Consider the following 19,111-nt stretch of genomic DNA (forward strand, 5'->3'; position numbering starts at 1 on the left):
AGGGCAGAGGTGGGACTCAACAGTTTGGGTGGTAGCCTGAGGGGAGGGAGGAGGTAGGAATATGGGAGGGGCAGGAGGAATAGAGGATTTGGGCATTACGGTAGCAGCAAGAGCTAACACATAATTTTGGGAGGGAGGATCAAGGGGGGAGAAGGGGGGGAGGTAGATGGGGAAAGACTAGGAAACGAGTCTAGGTAGAGAGGGGAATCGCGAGAGATAATGGGAGAGTCTATATCCATAGCTCTTTGAGGAGACGAGGGAATGGGGGCCTGAGGAAGGGGGAGAGGGGAGGAAGGTTCAAGTGGAGCCGGGTGGATGCAATGATTTGAAAATCAGGGGAGAGAGAGGTATGGAGGGAGTTTGATGTTTGAACGGGAAGGGAGGAGGTGGGAGGGATAGGGAGAGAGCAGGCTGAGGGTGATTGTGGGGGTGCTAGGGGATCAGTAGGAGAGGCTGAAAGTGGAGGCGGAGATTGGGGTTGAGAACCAGCAGGAGGAGGCTCTAAAACTGTGGAATGAATGGGGGCTGGAGGGTTTGGAGCATCATTTCTTTGAACTGGAAGCCACTTGCGAGTAATCTTGAGGCAGTCTTTAATAATGTGACCCAGCTCGCCACAATGAGAGCACTTGGGGGGGTAGCCAAGGATAATCCACTTCCACCCGGATGATAGCTCCACTCTGCCGGACTAATTCAAGAGTAGTTGGAAATGGTTTTGTAGCGTCCGCTTCCACCTTTACATGAGCAACAGAAAGACTAGAAAGATTTTTAGTCCAATCGTCCATTTCTCTCGGGATACCAATCGCATCAGCTATCCAAGAAAGACCTTCATTTGTCATGAGATCAAACGGAACACCCTTAAGATGAGCCCATATCTGAATTGATTCCAGGGAAGTAGGATTAGCTACCTCTCCCTCAGACCACCTGGCTACATGGAACATCGCCGTATCAACGTACCATACCCTCTTCTTTAGAACCTTCTCTCGGATGTGGTCATTTGGGATACGAACAATCATCGATCTGGTGGCATGGATCAAATGGATTTCCAATTTTTTACCTTTTCCCCAAAGAAAGTTTAGGACGTTTTGAATAGTCTTGTACGTCGGGAGTTTTGCAAAAAAAACCGCCCTACTATGAAGTCTTTATGCTGCTGAGCTCCGCGCTCAAACACTTCGTCCGGTATCGCAACACGGGGAATACCCTCGGGAGAGAGGGAGGTAGAGACATACGCTATTTTTTTAGCGTTTTATCAATTGAAGCCTTTGTTTTTTCTGCCAAGTGGGCGCCGCCGCTGTAGTAGACGGAGCGGAGGTCGTCACCGCTGCGGAAGCCGGAGCAGATAACGATTCGATGACAGGGGATGGGAGGAGGGGAGGGAGGGGACCGGAGTGGTACAGAGCCTAGAATGCTTGTAGAAGCCCTAACGGGAAGGGGATTAGCATGTGAAACTTCGGGAACAGTGATGAAATTAGGGTCTGTGGCAGAGGGATTTGGGGAGGAAGTGAAAAGGGCTAGGAGCTCAGCCGCTGAGACTCCAATTAGGGGCGTGGGTGATTGAGGGTTCGGGACTCCTTGAGCCGGCGAGTAGAGCCGAGGGAGAACAGTAGAGACAGAGGAGAGGGAAGGGAGAGGGAGGGAGGGAGGAGAGGAGGAGGAAAGGGGAAGGGACAAGGCGGGGTCAGGAGGATCGGGGGGAGGGAGGAGGACGGACGCGGGTTCCGACTGAGGCCGGAGGGATCTGACCGGAAACAACCATAGAGAACCAGAGATTCGCTTTGTTTGTCGCACAGAGAGAGAAAAGAAAAAAAAAAGAAAATAGGATATTTCTAGACAATCGAAAGAGAGAGGAAAAAGATTATATTTTCTTGGGAAACAAAACCTATTGTTCTCCATTTTGAATTTGAAGTGTTACATAATTAATAAAAAGGAAGAAAGTACAAAGCTTTTCATTTAGTGGTTGTTGCATATATCTATACTATTAAAGTATAAGCACATTTGGATTTTTACTCTGTTTACCCCTATTAAAGAGGCTTTCTTTTGTATTCATTAATGACATTTTGGACATTTTGCATTGGTTTCTTTTTTAATTGTTTTTGGTTTGTCATTAACCACCGGTTTCCTAATTCAATTTTGGTATGTGATTATTCCGTGTTTGATACTGCATCATTTTAATATTTTTCCAGCCGGACATGTTTGAAACTACATCATTTTTTCTCAAACTATTTAATGGTTTGGTTTTAAACCGTTTTTTCCTAAATATAATCCCAACTATCTAACAAAAAATTATTTATAAAAAAATAAAAATTGTTTATTGGTTCAACCAGTGATTCAACCGGTAACTGGATTTCGATTTTAGTAGTTTTTATTGGATTTTTTAAATTTTTTTTTTCAAACCCGAACTGAATTTATCTTTGATCAACCGGTAATCCGTTCAACCGCAGGTCTCAATCGAATTTCAAAACACCGATCAAAACTATAAAACTGTTATATTGATTTATATTTAAATTATCTAATTCAAAATTAAAAACCTAAAAATAAATGTATAATATAGTTTTACCGAACATAAATCTGGATATAAAATACATATATGAGACGGATTATATAAATACATATACAAGATGGATTATATAAATGTGATTATATAAAATTTTCACCAAACATAAACCCGCGCTTTGAAAGCGCGGGTCAAAATCTAGTCTATCTTATTAAAAGAGAAGTACCCATTTAAAAAATATCTCTTAGTTTTCACTTTTATTTACATTCCATGCCACTGTAGTATTAATTAAGCTTCATATTTGTATGCTTGTCTTTTTCACTTTAGTTAATGTGTTTTCCAAAATTAAATTCGAATTAAATACATAACTAAATAATACTTTCTATTTTAATGCTTTGTCTTTTCCAATTAGATTAATGTGTTTTCCAAAATTAAATTTAAATTAAAATACACTTTATTAATTTCTCCATTAATTCAATGTCAAATTCAAAAAAAGTTACATTTTTATTAGACAAACAATTCATGAAAATTATAAAATCAACTTTTCAATTTAACGAATCTGAATGAAAAAAAATATTACCAAATTTGAACCGAAACTAGATAACATCCAAACGGATGTACCATTTTGGTATCTAAAGAACCATAACCAAACATGATCTGAACGAAATATTTCGGATATTCAAATGTATTTAAATCATATTTATATACTTCAATATGTTAGTCATTTTTAGAGTTAATATCCAAGATATAAGTTATTTTAAAGTTGTTTAAAATATTGAAATATAAAAAATAGTCAAAAGTAAACATCTAAAGTAGATAAACAATAATCAAAACACCAAAAAAACTTAAAATATATATTTATTCTCCATCCAAATATTCAAGTTAAATCTATTTTAAATTTTAAATTTTGGTATTTTGGCTTACATTACTCAAATTTACATGTTATATTATTTTTACTTTTAGATTTAGGAAAACAGGTTCTCAAACCCGTAAAGATCTGAATCAAGCCGGAACGAAAATTTATAAATACATGAATAGAGGTAGAATCTTTAATCTCGAAAATCTCAAACCTGAATCGAGTTTAACCGAATTTGAGTGGGTACTCAAATACCCATCCCTAGCTTAGTCAATATAAAACGATCAAATTTTATAAATATATTATTTAGTATAAATAAATAAAAACTAAAAATGAAAATTAATACTCGTGCGGTCGCACGGGTCATGATCTAGTAGTATACTTATTTGGTGGGTTTATGATAAGTATGAACATTTCACGTAACGGGTTTGTTTTGTCGTCAACGCATTAAGCCGGCAATGTGAAAAGAAGGGGTGAGGTATCTCCATTTCAATTCTTCTCTTTATAGATTAATCGAATTATTTACATATGAAATGAACGTCTATATAGAAATTTCGTGTGGAAAACATGTACACGGCATCTCAAGACCAATTAGTAATATACTTTAGTGGTGATTACATGTTTACTTATCCAATTGAGAATTTAAAGCATCGACAATACCTTAATGTCGATTGAGCCGTCCCCACTTCATGTAATGAGTTATGGGGGGAGAGAGAGATCCCGAGATTCGTCAAATAAAACAACTTAGAACTAAAATCGACACCAAGTATCATAAAGAAAACGTTGAAGAAGTCATTTATCGTATCCAGCTCATAATTCCTAAGATCAAATCATGACCGTTGGAAGAGCTTATAAGATTAAATTGAAGAAATTGTGGGTTTTAGAAGAAAGACAAGAAAGAGAAGAACATGATCTTACATTGCCTATTTTGGTGTATAGGAGTTGTCAAAAAGAGGAGAGAGAGGAGACAATTAGGTCAAATAAATGAGCACTAAAAATGGAGACATGTGTTGAGTAACTATTACAAGAGCGACTTATGCTTCTATATGGCAATGATATCATCACCAAAGTGCAATGCCCCTTTTTGCCCTAGTTTCGTAAAGTCTCTCTCCTTCTTCGTCCTTAGGAAAAACCCTAAATTAAATCCTGCGTTCTTGATCTTACTTTTTGAGTAACCATGATTTTGACCACACACTAGTTCCTCTATATTTTGTGGTCTATAGGATTTTGCTTTATATGTGTTTCTTGTATTGCTCCGTACGTGCGTATATAAATTTAAATGGTTACAACAAGGTTTATTATAAACAGGCACAAATTAGTCCATGAAGTTATTTAGTTTGCACATGAAGTTATTTAGTTTGCACAAGATGTATATATGTGTGTGTTTTAAGTATTTAAATATATAATTTTGCTACAAACTTAAGGGGTGTATTCAACTGGAAGTTTGAAATGATTTGTATTAAAATGATAAATTCACTGTTATTCAAACGTGGATTTTAAAGTTCACTTTAGAATTCAATATTATTGAACTTAACATTTTATGGAACACTCACTGTTATTGATCAAAATTTAAGTTAGATATTTTAAAATAATTTAAAGATTTGTAGAGTGTTCGAGAGGAGTTCCTTAATTATAAAAATAAAAATCTAAAACTCACTGTTTTATATGAAATTCTAGAGTGTTTTAACAAAAAATCACGTCAAATTTTCTAATTCTCCTGTAATCATCTACAAACTCATTAAAAATCAAATTCAGTACACTCTCCTTAGTTAACTTTATCTAATTATACTTTCTTTAGTGTACTTCCTTTGCCAACGTTGAGGTATAGTTGTTTTTTTAACATTATGTACGGAGTTATTTTGGCTAGTTGTGATTCGAATTCTTAATTTGGATAACACTAACAGTATTTAAAAAATACTATTTAAACTATTCTTAGTACTAAAATAATTAAGAGTTAACTTTAAATTGAAGTAGTCGTTAAACAGAAACCAGAATAAACAAATGATTGCATGTTAATTCTTTTTTTTTATATATTCTATTAGAACAAACACATGATTGCATGCTAATTTTGTTTTTAATTATTTTATCTTTTATTTATTTTTTGTTTGGTATTAACTAATATTTTTTTTATTAACAACTTACATACATTCTACTTGATTTGAGGTCAGATAATGACACATCAACAAAATTAATACAAAACCTTCGGAAAGTAGAATACCGTGAAGTAACTTTTTGGGTAGATCTTCAAAAATCATGCCATACGTAACCATGGATCATAGTCGACACCTCAAGGTGAAGTAAATTTGACAATCTGCATACATAACCAACAAAAAGTAGAATACCGTGAAAACTGAAACCCAAAATATGATGTAAAAGTAAAACTCAAGCTTGGTGATCCAGAGCATCAACAAATTAAAGCCATCGCTTTGGTATCACATATTTAAACGTCAGTTTTTTTGGGGAAGTGATATAAAAATATAATTTTTTTTTTTTTTTTTGAAACTCAAAAGGGTTAAACCCGGGTCAATGATGACACAAGCCTAACCCCCGGGTGGAGGTACAGCCCACGGATAGACCCTCTCCTGGGCATTCAAATGAGTCGAAAGCAATAACTCATATCCGTGTGGCCGATGGGGTTTGAACCTGGGTTCGCCTTATTGGATTTCTCAATTCCCTCAAGCGCCACTAGACCACCACCACCGGTTTCGAACACTCTACAAATCTTTAAATTATTTTAAAATATCTAACTTAAATTTTGATCAATAACAGTGAGTGTTCCATAAAATGTTAAGTTCAATAACATTGAATTCTAAAGTGAACTTTAAAATTCACGTTTGAATAACAGTGAATTTATCGATATAAATAAAAGATAAAATAATTAAAAACGTTTGCATGCAAAAAATAAATAAATCATGTGACAAAACGTTTTCAAGTTCAATAATAATTAGCATGCTAAAACACTAATCTTTTGGTTGTGACAAAACGTTTTCACAAATGTTCTATAAATAAATTCAAGCACATTTTATCTGCAAAATATATACTTTCACTCATAAAATAAGAGCGTTTAAAACATTCACATACGCACTACATTGACATGACAAAAGAAATCCGCAAATACAAACATGTATATATAGAGAGGATGTATCTAGGAAATAAGACTATACTATATATATATATATATATATATATATATATAAAGAAATTACAGAAAAGATAAAAATAGAAATTGGTTGGTATAAAAGAAAGGTCTATGCGTCTCTAGTCCAAAAACTCTATGTCTGGCTCAAAAGCAGATGCAGCCATAACCCAATAGTCATGATGCAGCCTCATCATCTCCTTATGAATTGGAACAAACCTAATGATCTCACTACACAAGAAAACTCTTTTCACCACAATCCTCATCTCATGGTAGATCTACCTTCCGAAACCCTAAGCCACTTCCAGCCCCCGCCGACACTCTTCTCCGATCACGGAGGAGGAGAGGAAGCAGAAGAAGAAGGAGGAGAGGAAGAGATGGATGCGATGAAGGAGGTGCAATACGCGATTGCTGCCATGCAGCCCGTAGACATCGATCCAGCCACCGTTCCTAAGCCTAACCGCCGTAACGTGAGGGTAAGCGACGACCCTCAGACGGTGGTGGCTCGTCGCCGTCGAGAAAGGATAAGCGAGAAGATACGGATTTTGAAGAGGATGGTGCCAGGCGGTGCAAAGATGGACACTGCCTCCATGCTCGACGAAGCCATCCGCTACACCAAGTTCTTGAAACGGCAGGTGAGGCTTCTTCAGCCTCACACTCAGCTTGGAGCTCCTATGTCTGACCCTACTTGCCTTTGTTATTACCACAACTCGGATACCTAATATAACTCTATCAAGCGTTCATGTTGATATATATATACATATAGTTAAATGGTCGAATAAGCATTTCGATCGAAGATTGTATGGCTATTTATATATTGTACAATAAATGATGTGTGTATTTCTATTAATGTATGATATAATATGTGTATGCATTTATATTCTATTCTTTATAAGGAGGCAACATTGCCGGATTAGGGCTTTGATCGTATGCAAGTTTTCCGACCAAAAATATGAAATACTTGTTTGGATATAACATATGTATCGGATAAGTGTTATTAGATATATAAAGTTATATAAACTGCAAAAAAAAAAAATTGTTTGGTATAAGAATTCCCTGGAGAACCAAGCCTTTTTCTAATCCCTAGCTACTGAAACAATGAAGAATCAATTGGGTTGCTTATAAAATTTATGTCGTATGTGTGTTAGCCGACGCTGTAAATCTATTTCCTTTGTATGTTAATTGTAATATTAAATTTATTATTCCCTGTGTTTTTAGTGATGTAAGTTTATATCCAGAAAAATATTAAGTTATGTTAATATATATATATATATATATATATATATATATATATATATATATATATATATTATTTTTGTTTACTAATTTCCAATAATTTTATTTCAAGAAGTACAATTTTTTTTTGAAATTTCTAATTTATCATTATTTACTAATAGACCATGCCTAAAAACAATAAAACTTGTATTTTTTGAAACATCTTTTAATATAAAAATTATCTTTTAGGAGCATGTGAATTAGTATTCTCGTTACGTTTTTATAAGAAAAGATTTCATGACCATATGATTCTCTAAAGGGTAAGTAATGAGCATAACATTGTAAAACTGATTCACTTGTGATTTCCTGCTTAACAGTAAGGAGCAAAAGGAGAGTCCAACTAATATCACAACCTGTTAAGAAATCATTCAAACATCAGTGTCCTTCCTCTTCCCCAAACCTGAACATACTCCTGCTTATGCAACAAGGATGCTCGCGGTTTGTGGATTCGCTGCAAGTGCCGTAAGTAAGTCGATGAGAACATGATAATACATATATTTTTATGCAAAAGGGTATGCAGGTTACATAAACGACAATGTTGGCCAAGCTGCACTAGGAAAGCGTTCAAAACAAAACTAGCCATACATATAGAAGAAACTACTTTGCTCAGTGTACTTGTGAGCAGTGCCGGCTCTAAAAATAATGAGTATGCATTTTTGACATCGCTTAGGATGGTATATTGATAAATGCATACTCATTATTTTTCTACCATTCTTTTATGTTACCTTTCAAACTAATTTATTTGTTGGTTTTCTTATAATTTTATTAGAAATTAGATGGTTGGCCCGCTGATGCGGACATAATACTCTTATGAATATTTATTAATACATATATTATTATTTCAATAATTATCGATAAGTTATGTTTATACTCTTAAATTTTTTAATTGGCTATATATGTATCTATAATTAGCATATATGACTATTATTGAATTTAATTTTTTAATCTTTATGATTAAAAACATTATTTTCAAATAACAGCATAACATATATTAGAATTGTTTCATTTATTTTTGACCAAAGATTGTATTATATTAATTTACATTCAATTATAAACATAAAATTATTAAAATAAATTTTTAACAAAAGTACATATTATATATAACTATTTATTATATACATGATCATTGTGAGGGATTAAACTCACCTCCTGATTTTAAGGTCGGGTTAAAGTTTAGGAAAATGTTAGGGAAAGATAACGTGGGTTGAATCCCGTAAAAACTTATAGAATGAATGATGATTTTATTGATGATTTTTGTAAAGAACTGTTTACAATAGATGTTTTTGATGATTACAAAGAAAGTAAAGTATTTTGAGAGCTTCTGCGTAAGAAGTTGAATTGTGGATCCTTTGATTATTGTTTGATGTCTTCTTTAAATAGCCTCAGGCCCCCTTTGGTCGCTACCAACTGGTTCCCGAGATCTCCTCCGTGATTTGAGGGATTTGTAACAGCTCTCTTTTGACCGGGTCCTGCGTCTATTTATTTGTCCACGAGCTACCTCTTTGACCAGGTCCTGCGCCTATTTATTTGTCCACGAGCTGCCTCTTTTCCTCGACCTCTCTAATGAACATCTTCAGCTCACAGCCTCCGGCTCTGTCTTAGCTGCTTCTGAGGATTTAATCCATGATGGGCCTATCGCGGCCCGTTATCATTTCTTGTTGTTTATTACTAGATAGAGGGTCATATTTGGGCCCAACAATCATATTATCTCTATTCATATTAATTAATACATATGTATTTGTCACTAAAATTTAATTTTTATAAAACCAAACATATAAATGAGGTTAGACCATTATTTGATGCATGTCCACTCCTAATTGCTCTATCTGATGGGTTCCTAGGTATTTCGTCCGTCCATGCGGACAAGAGCATTTTATAATTATTTATCAATATATGCATTGCTAATGAAAATATTATAGTTATAAATCATCATTTATTTTTTCATTTGAAAATTATTACATATTATATTTTAAAAAGTTACGTTCATTATTGATAAGTAAATCCTAAAAATCACTTAATATTTTTAGATTATATAAATTAAGAATTTTACTTGACTAATATGTGTTTTTTTAATTTTGAAGTTTTTACTAAAAGTTTTTTCGGATTACAACACAATATATATACAAATTATCTTTTTATTTAACATATATTTTAAGATTTTGGATAATTCTTACTATTATTAGTTTTAAATTCGTTTTTATTTTTTAGCTAATATATACTTTTTATTCATTAAGGATATAAACTATATTAACCACTCCAACTTTTAACGGGAGAGCTCTGTTGCAAAAAAATCATTTCGCAAATAATAGTATAGATTTCAATTAACTTATAGACATACATCACTAAACTCTTTATTTCTATCTATATTATAAATATTGTTTTCTAAATGTTTTATTCGACCAAACTCATTTGAGATCAATTTAAGTTTTATATGTCATATAAAATTTATAACTTTATCTGTCAATCATATTAAAGATTTAGGAGAATTCATCATATAGTTTGCATAAATCACCATAGTTTTTTTTGTAGATTACACTCATATTATATTTGTTTTATATCATATTTGATTAGTTTTTATGAAAGTTGTAAATGTAACAGACTGAAATAATTTGTGTTAAAATATAAGATAATAATGTTGATTAAAATTTTAATTTTAATGAGTAAATAAATTCGTGAATTTCTCTGACTGGTGAAAAACAATTTGAAAACAAGAAATAAGTTGTTTTTAACAATATGTGTTTTATACAAATGGTTTACTCTTACCAGCCACTCTTTTAAGAATTTTTTTTTGTAAATTAGTAGAAAATTAAAAAATAAAGATAGTCGAACTGAAATTAACTAACATTTTAGTTTATTTAGAAATATGTGTAACATATTATATACCGGTAAAATAAAAATAAAAATAAAACAAAATCTACAATAAATTTTATACTAATTTTCTTGTTATGTTAGCCATTTTATATTTTTTTGATCGAAAACTTATATTAAGAAACTCAAAACAAAGAGTTAAACAAGAGTAGGTCATGCAGATTCAAAGGAATACAAGGCTGATTTTGCAAGGGAATCAGCGACAACATTTGCTAAACGCGGGAGATAATTAAAAGGGATAGATTCGAAAGAGGAAGCTAAGATACTGATATCATGCAAAATCCCTTTCAAGACAACATCCTTCGCCTGAGACTTCAAGATGAGAGCCTTAGAGTCAGAGAACACATTTAAACACCTGACATGAGATGAGACAGTTGCGTTGATGGCAGCTTTAACCGCCAGAGCCTCAGCTACTAGGGTCGAGGGAACAGAGCGACAGTGATATGAAGATTCCTCTGTGTGGCTAGCATCATCATCACGAAGACACCAACCAAGCCCACAGTTTCCGTTAGAAGCGTTCCAAGCTGCATCCGAAAAAACAGACCAAGTATATGAATTAGATGGCGGAGGAAAATGATGGATCGAGACCACAGAAGGTGGTAATGAAGCTTTGTCGACGCAAGGTTGTGCCGAGTTCCACGCCCGAGCATCCTGCATTGCTTTTAGAACAGAGCTTTCTTCCGAAAACAGTTTATTTTCGAAGACAAATTTATTCATGTTATTCCACAAGATCCATAGGATCCAGGGGTACGGAGGTGTGTTTCCCAAACCAAGGGGAGGGAGGGTAATCATTCTGCAGCAAAGTTGCAGGAGGGACGAGACAGTCGTGACGTTGGTCATCGGGGGTTTGTGTATACATGGAACCAAATCCTAAACTCTCTCAGCGTAAAGACATTGGAGGAGGACATGGAATTCAGTCTCTCTGGCTCACAGAGCTTGCACACCGGGGATACTGCAATCCCCCTACTCTCAAGTAACGATCCAACAGGGAGTGCTTTAGATGTCGCTTTCCAAAGGAAGTGCTGGATTTTTGGTGAAGTTTTCACTTGCCAAATACAATTTTTTCCAATTAAAGTCTGGCTTTCCGGCTTCCCTATGCATAATTTCGCTACAGCGTATCCTGACTTTGTTGTGTAGGTCCCTGAAGCATTGAGCAACCATACTCTCTCGTCCTCCAGGGGGAATGAACTAGGCATCAGTTTGCAAATCTCCTCCTCATACTGAGGTACTGTGTCTCTGATGATGCGAAGGTCCCATTCCTTGGACACGGAATCAATCAGATTACTGACCTTCCATGCTTGGTTTTCCTCAGTTGGAGGTCCCATAGGAGCTCTTGGTTTCTCAGTGGATAGCCACGGCTCGTTCCACAAACTAACCGAGGTAGAACCTAGTGCCCAACCCATTCCTTGCAGGAGTAAGTCCCGACCAATTAAAATGCCTTTCCAACCGTGAGAAGCCCCACTTGAGATGTTGGTTTCCAAAAAGGCTGTCTTATGACATATATTTTAAACTAATCTCTTTAATGTTAACTCTTATATGTTGATTTATTCTTGTTTTAAGAGCTACGTTTTATTGATTTTTATTTTATTTTGAAGGAAACATGTTTTTGGAATCTTAAACTTCAAAATATTAGATTAATTGGTGATCTGATATATTTTATTGATGATTTAAGTTCATCACAAAGATTTTCAATATTATGTAGCTTCAAGTTTTAAAATCCAATGTGATTTCAATTATTGTAGCCTTTATTCTTAAAGTGTTGGTGGATCTCAATTTTATCATAAGTTTTTATTTAAAAAAAATCAATTTTACCCATAATTTTTTATAATGATTCCTAATAATAAATTAAATTTTGTAAATTATTTATAAAACTTTATTCTCAAATTGTTGGTGGAATCTCAATTTTATCATAAGTTTTGATGAAAAACAAAATCAATTTTACCCTTAAATCTTTTTTATAAACAATTTATCGTAAAAATAAATTAAACTTTATAAATTATTTATAAAAATTTAAAAACAAATTGTAAAATATTTATAGAAATATATAAACTCAACCCACCCACTAAATACTAAATCCTAAACAATAATCACTAAAAACAAATTTATAGTATTTTAATAAAATTTATTTTTTGAAAAGTGATAGCCAAAGTATCTTTCTGATAAGTCAATAGGCTAATTGTTGCAATTTGCAATTAAAAAGTATGGCTGCAAAACTCTCAACCTATTAATCCTCATCATATAAATAAGGTTGATGATCAACAATCTATCTTATTAAAACAGAAACATTACAACTTCTTCTAGATAGATTTTTAAAGGTGGACCTCATATATTTAAATTAAATGTCTCATTCTTTATATATAATACGTACTATAGTCTAACTTTGCATTGATGTATTTCCTTAAATACAGTTCTTCTTTTTGTCCATATTCCATATATGATTTTTACATTTATTACATGTCGATTTAAATAAGATATATACTAAGAATACTAAAAATATTAATCGTTCTATAATTACCCTATACAATTCATTTTAAATTGATCAGTATACTTTCATTGGCCATATTAATTTTATTAGTACGAATAACATTAGGTAGATAAGTCATAGGCACATACATAAAGATATGACTATTCTTATAACTACGTTGGGCTAATCTACTTTCTAAAACAAATAACACATAGCTTCATATATTGTATAGAATATAGTAATATTGTATAGTATTATACTTATACAATAATACTAAAAACAAACCAAGCTGAAATATAATATATCGAAAATGCTTTGAATCATTACACACAAAATATATTAGACCTCAAAGATAAAATTCACTTTGAAATTACGTAATAATTATTTTAAAAAATTAAATTTCGTAATGTGTAAAAAAACATAAGTTTTATATAAATTTTGTGTTACAATAAAAAGACACAACTCGCGCTTGCAAAATGTTATTTTTACATACGAAAGACAGTTTTGATATTATTCTTTAAACACAAAATTGAATTATACAAACTCAATACTACATAAAACTAAACAATATAGAATACATTTTAAAAATAAAACCCGTGCGGGTGTGCATATGTTTATATAGTATATAAATATATTATGTTAGACATATTTTCATATAAATAATACTCCAATGTAAGTTTTGTATGATAAATGTTGAAAATACAAAATATATAGCACTATATATTTTAAATAATACAGAAAAAATCTACTTTGCCTTATCATAAAATTTAAAAATCAAATTTAGTAATTAAACACATTAGTACACATTGTTATTTATCAAAATTTTATATTAATACACATTGGCGATCATGTATAACATTTAGTAAAAACAAAGATAAAAAAAAAACGACTCCCGCTCGGTCGAGCGGTTCATGATCTAGTTTACCATTACAATTTGAATCAAGTAGAAATGGATTCTAAAATGTCGTAAATTTTGAAAGATTGAGATATAAAAATTATGTATGAAATTGTAGTTCATATTTTCTATGATTATTTTCAAATAAGCACGAGTAAAAATCTAGTTATTGATTAAACAGAGAACTTATGTATGATTAATTACGAGATCAAGAAGTGATATACAACATATTAATTAAGGCAAGAATGTCATTTATGATCAAAATACAAGTCGGTGGAGGCAACGGTCATGGACGTCTGGCTCTGTACCTAGCAGCAGCGTAGTGCTCGATGAAGGCGAGGGCATTGCTTGTGGTTTCTTCCACATTCTTCACCTTCCCTTTAATTGTTGCCTTCAACTTGCTCATCCTCCGCCCCGGGAACTGACTCACGCATGTCTCGGCGTCTGTGAGAGCTGTGCTTGTCCACGTCTGCAGGTTGTTTATGTGCCAGTCCAGATCTACTTGTCTCTTTCCGCCTCTCCTGTTGACTCTGTTCAGCTCCGCTATTGCTAGGCCCAGTTGGTCCACGCTGTCTCTGATTTGGGTCAAGCAGTCATGTACCAACGCATAGTATTTAGGCCTTAGCGTCTCCAGGTTTGTTACCTCTTTTAACAAAAACGCCTTTGTGCACTTGGCTCGGTAGAGACTTGCTTTGAGTGCGAATCGGGCCAGGTCCTGTGGATTTTGCATAGCCCTTGAACGCACGTAACGAGACAGCGACCGGACGCACAGGTTCGGGTACAAGGTTGTTCGGCACCAAGAGTCCACGTAGGCCTTCGTGTTGTAGTCTTTTCTTGCTGCTACCGAGGAAAATATGATGTGAGGAAGTAGGGAGAGTAACACGAGGATCAGTTTGTTGTTAGCTGCCATGGGGATGAGGGGAGAGTATTTGTGAGCTTAGCTAATTATATGGGTAGATGGTATAACAATTACATGTCGTTGTGTGTGTTTATAAATAGATCATCAATTTGCATGGCACGTGAATAGATGTGGTCCATGTGGTGGAATGAGCTGGTTGTATGATCAATATAGCTATCATTTGAAGGAAAGTCATAAGAAGGCCGGTAAGCAAGTAGTACTCTATAATATATTTTGTATCTTCCTACTAGCTAGGCAGTTGACCGGATTCCAGTTCCCAACGTGACAGGCATATATGGAACAGGATCTACGTTTGTTTTTTTTTTTTAAATAAATGTTAAATTTTATTCAATCAAAAAACTCTTTTTTTTTTACATTTACAAATGCTTCATATGAAATAAAAAATTTCTTTACAGTTCATAAACTATACTCTTCTATGAACTTGAAACTGATCTACTTTTTTATAGACATGGTTGTAAACTTCTAAACTTATAGGTTGTAGACACACGCGTTGTGGAGCGAGATACACGTGAAGTGAGGGTTCAAGTGTTGACCCAAAGAATTCGGCAGGAGAGAAGAAGGAAAGGGATAGATCGAAGCTCGTGGCCAACAAGATCCTTATTTAACTCTCTAAGCAAAGCTGCACAAACTTACATTCCTTCTGAGATTATACCTATCCGACCACACATTTAAACTCCATGCGTGTCTTCTCGATTCTCGGAGACACTATAATTTTATAACCAATTCTGTAACGTCCCGACCCGTCCACGGTTAACGAGTCATCCACGTCCGTTCATTCGGCCTGTGGATTCTATCCTATCTGATGTTTGGTCCGTTAATTTTTCCAAATGTTCGAAATCATTGTTTACTGACTCGGCAATCACCACCATACTTTTTCCGTGCTTTGACTTTACTCGCACGGTATCGTGAATCACGTCCCGATAGGTTACACATCCTTTCACTACTCCAGTCCAAACACGATTAACTTTAGAGTTCTAAATGAATGTGTGACGGAAAATGTAAGTCAACTTTGGTGACATAAGTAGCCAAAGCAATTCTCTTAAGTCTTTCCATATCGCAACTCAGGATGTTACAATTCATCTCCTCTCAAAGAAAGCAACGTACCGTTGCGCACCACGACATGTCTCAAGACGCTCGGATCAGAACCGAGACGGTTAACCAGCTCTGATACCACTTGTAACGCCCTGGCCCGTCCACGGCTAATGGCCATCCACGCCCGCTCACTCGGCCCATGCGCTCCATCCCATATGACGGTCAGTCCGTTAATTTTTTCAAGGCTCAAAATCATTGTTTACTGACCCTGCAATCACCACTAAACTTTTCTCCGTGCTTTGACCTCACTCGCACGGTATCGCGAATCACTTCCCGATAGATCATCCATCATTTCACTACTTCAGCCTAAACACGCTTAATTCTGAAATTCTAAACGGATATGTGACGAAAAATGTAAGTCAACTTTGGTGCATATGTAGCCAAATCAATTCTTTTAAGTCTTTTCATATCACAACTCGGAATGTTACAAATTTATTGCAAGTTGTACGAAGAACCATGATTACTATTGTAAACTTGTCCATTGGATTTAAAAATTTGATTGAATTTAGAAGAAATTATAGTTTCCATTAAGTTTTTGTGTTAGTTAATTAAGTATTTCATTACTTCTTTTAAAAATTTGTGTTATTGGATTAATGATTTGTAATCATCTTCTAAAATCTTTTAAAATTTTGTGTTATTCAATTTACTAATTTCCTAATTCCATTAAATATTTGTGTTATAGTTTTCTGGTGAATTTTATGGTAATTTTATTTGAAAATAATTTAATGGAAAACTCACTACAAAAACCAATTATGTCTCTTTAATATGAGACTTAAAGATAATTATTCCTATATTTATCTATCAATATATGTGTCAATATTGTTGATCATTACAATACAATAAATTTGAAAAATATTAATTTTAAAATATGTTAATATCTTGACATTTTACCCGATACCCGAACTCGTATTCGAACCCGACTGAAAGGCCCGAACTGAAAATCGAAGCGAAATAGCAAAATAACCGAATGGATATTGATTTAGGTGAAATTAGATATCCGAACCCGAACAGATAATATCCGAACCCGAACGGATAATATCCGAACCGAATGTATACCCAAAAATAACCAAACATAAGTAAACTTATCCTTATATTTCCAGTTACATCTCTTATTTTATTTAAAATATTTATATTGATGTTACACATACTTTAAAATCATATAACATACATATAATTATGGGGAAATTTCACAACTACACTTTATTTGGTACCACTTTTCAGTTTTACCACCACCCTAGAGATATTTTTACAAGTACACTTTTTATTAATGAGCAAATTACAATGGTACCCCCTATCTTAGCCTTTCCCAACTGTTTCTCTTTCTCTCGACGCGATTCATCTTCTCCTCCTCCCCGTCGAGTTCCGGCATCTCTCTCACACGGCGACAAAATCGACGACTCCAGTGACAAAATCGACGAATCCAGTGACAAAACCTTAGTCTTCCAGTTCTCAGTCAAGCACGATCAAAAGCTTGACTGTGGTGGTGGCTAAATGAAGCTTCTCAGTGGTGACGTTGACCAGAGGAAATTTGGTGAGCGAAAGAGGTGACTTTCAGGAGCCACCGGAGGAAGCGAAGCTCTTCGTCGGGAACTTGGCTTACGACGCTGACAGTCAAGCCTTGGCTACGCTCTTTGAGCAAGCCGGTACTGTTGAAATCGCTGAGGTGAGTATGACTTTGCTGCTTCCTTCTTGTGATGCTTGTTTGATTGATGCGTTTGTGTACATTGTGCATTGTTTAATTGGTTGAGAGATAAAGTAAAGTTCGTGGCTTTTAAGTGTTTGAATCTATCTATTGCTTGAGATTACTATCGAAGTGATCAGGATTGTGTGGATTGAGTTTGTATCTGTCCTAAAGTGTTCTTTGGATTCTTGTGGTTGAAGGTTATCTACAATAGGGAGACAAACCAGAGTCGTGGGTTCGGATTTGTGACAATGAGTACCGTGGAAGAAGTTGAGACTGCTGTTGAGAAGTTCAACCGTTATGTAAGTTTTTATATGTGTCTACCATTTCTGAAGTAGTAACACCTATTGTTGTGGTGGATGTTAATCATTTGATATTGGCTACATCAGTGGCGTCATTAGCTCTTGATCCGACCAAAGTTTTCTTCTTTTTCTGCTCCAAGAAAGCAGTTTTCGTTTTTGTACATGGAGTAGTTCTGTTTACTACCTATCCCCATTTGTTGCATTTCCATGAACATGTTATTTCAATGATCATCCTCTTACATAAACACTCCATCACGCCCTGCGTTCCGTGGTGGTGGTGGTGACTCGAGAAGGGGGAGATACTCTAAGCTCTACTCTCCACCAGACCACAATCTGTTGACTCCAAATGCAGTGAAAGGTAGTAGATTCAAGAAGAGTCCTCCCGGAGGAGGAGGAAGGAGCTCGTGGAAGTGTTTGTTACATTAAAATAGGATTTTGTGTTTCTGTATTAATATTCATTTTATTTGTTTAACTACAACACTCTATTGAGAGACCTTGACTTTGATATATGGGATGAAATTTAAACTTGGGCTCTAGCTGATCTATATTATCTTGCATGTTAGAAACCTCTTATAAGGGTTTATAAGACCTTTTATAAGGGTTTATAAAACTATTTATAAGAACTTATAAATCATTTATAAGATTTTATAAATATATTTAAAAAAGTTTATGAATTTGTATAGAAAGGTTTATAAAAAATTACAAGAGTTTAATATTTTCATAACACAATTTATAAGAGTTAATAAATCTTTTTCAAGAGTTTATAAATCGTTTATAAGAGTTTATAAATCTTTACAAAACTTTAGAAGTAAATATTCATAAAGTACTGGGGTTCCTGATCCTCTTTGTGAGCCAAGCGGGTTACGAGGAACCAGAGGCTTCGAGTTGTATGTGGCTTGTAACCATGAAGGGCCTGAGTGCGCCACATCAGACTGGCTGCGTATATATCTTATAACACTCTCAGAGATTTCCATAGCCAAGAGATTGTACCCTATGACTTGAATTTGAACTTGAATCGCCAAGACTTCAACAGCTTCCGGTTCCTCTTAGTTCTCAGCCATGTTGAGTTTAACTTCTCAGTATACCTTCCAGAAGAAGTGTTACCAAGCTCGACTTCAGTGTCGATGGAGTA

At 34.4% G+C, this 19,111-nt stretch overlaps 2 protein-coding genes across 2 annotated transcripts; one reads left to right on the plus strand and one right to left on the minus strand.

Annotated features, from left to right (window-relative positions):
* The first annotated feature begins 6,598 nt into the window (after positions 1-6,598).
* LOC108829844 (transcription factor IND) lies at positions 6,599-7,344 on the plus strand. Its single transcript, XM_018603438.2, has one exon. It carries the CDS (start codon positions 6,663-6,665, stop codon positions 7,203-7,205), a length of 543 nt encoding a protein of 180 aa, XP_018458940.1. The 5' UTR covers positions 6,599-6,662; the 3' UTR covers positions 7,206-7,344.
* A 6,814-nt stretch (positions 7,345-14,158) lies between these two features.
* Positions 14,159-14,930, minus strand: LOC108829843 (pectinesterase inhibitor 9-like). Its single transcript, XM_018603436.2, has one exon. It carries the CDS (start codon positions 14,893-14,895, stop codon positions 14,272-14,274), a length of 624 nt encoding a protein of 207 aa, XP_018458938.1. The 5' UTR covers positions 14,896-14,930; the 3' UTR covers positions 14,159-14,271.
* Positions 14,931-19,111: the final 4,181 nt, after the last annotated feature.

The sequence above is a fragment of the Raphanus sativus genome, chromosome 3, assembly GCF_000801105.2.
Source record: "Raphanus sativus cultivar WK10039 chromosome 3, ASM80110v3, whole genome shotgun sequence".
Classification (NCBI taxonomy): Eukaryota; Viridiplantae; Streptophyta; class Magnoliopsida; order Brassicales; family Brassicaceae; genus Raphanus; species Raphanus sativus.

What these genes read in the sequence shown, in the direction of transcription:
- LOC108829843 (XM_018603436.2), bottom strand. Translation starts at nt 14,895, where the DNA reads ATGGCAGCTAACAACAAACTGATCCTCGTGTTACTCTCCCTACTTCCT.
- LOC108829844 (XM_018603438.2), top strand. Translation starts at nt 6,663, where the DNA reads ATGATGCAGCCTCATCATCTCCTTATGAATTGGAACAAACCTAATGAT.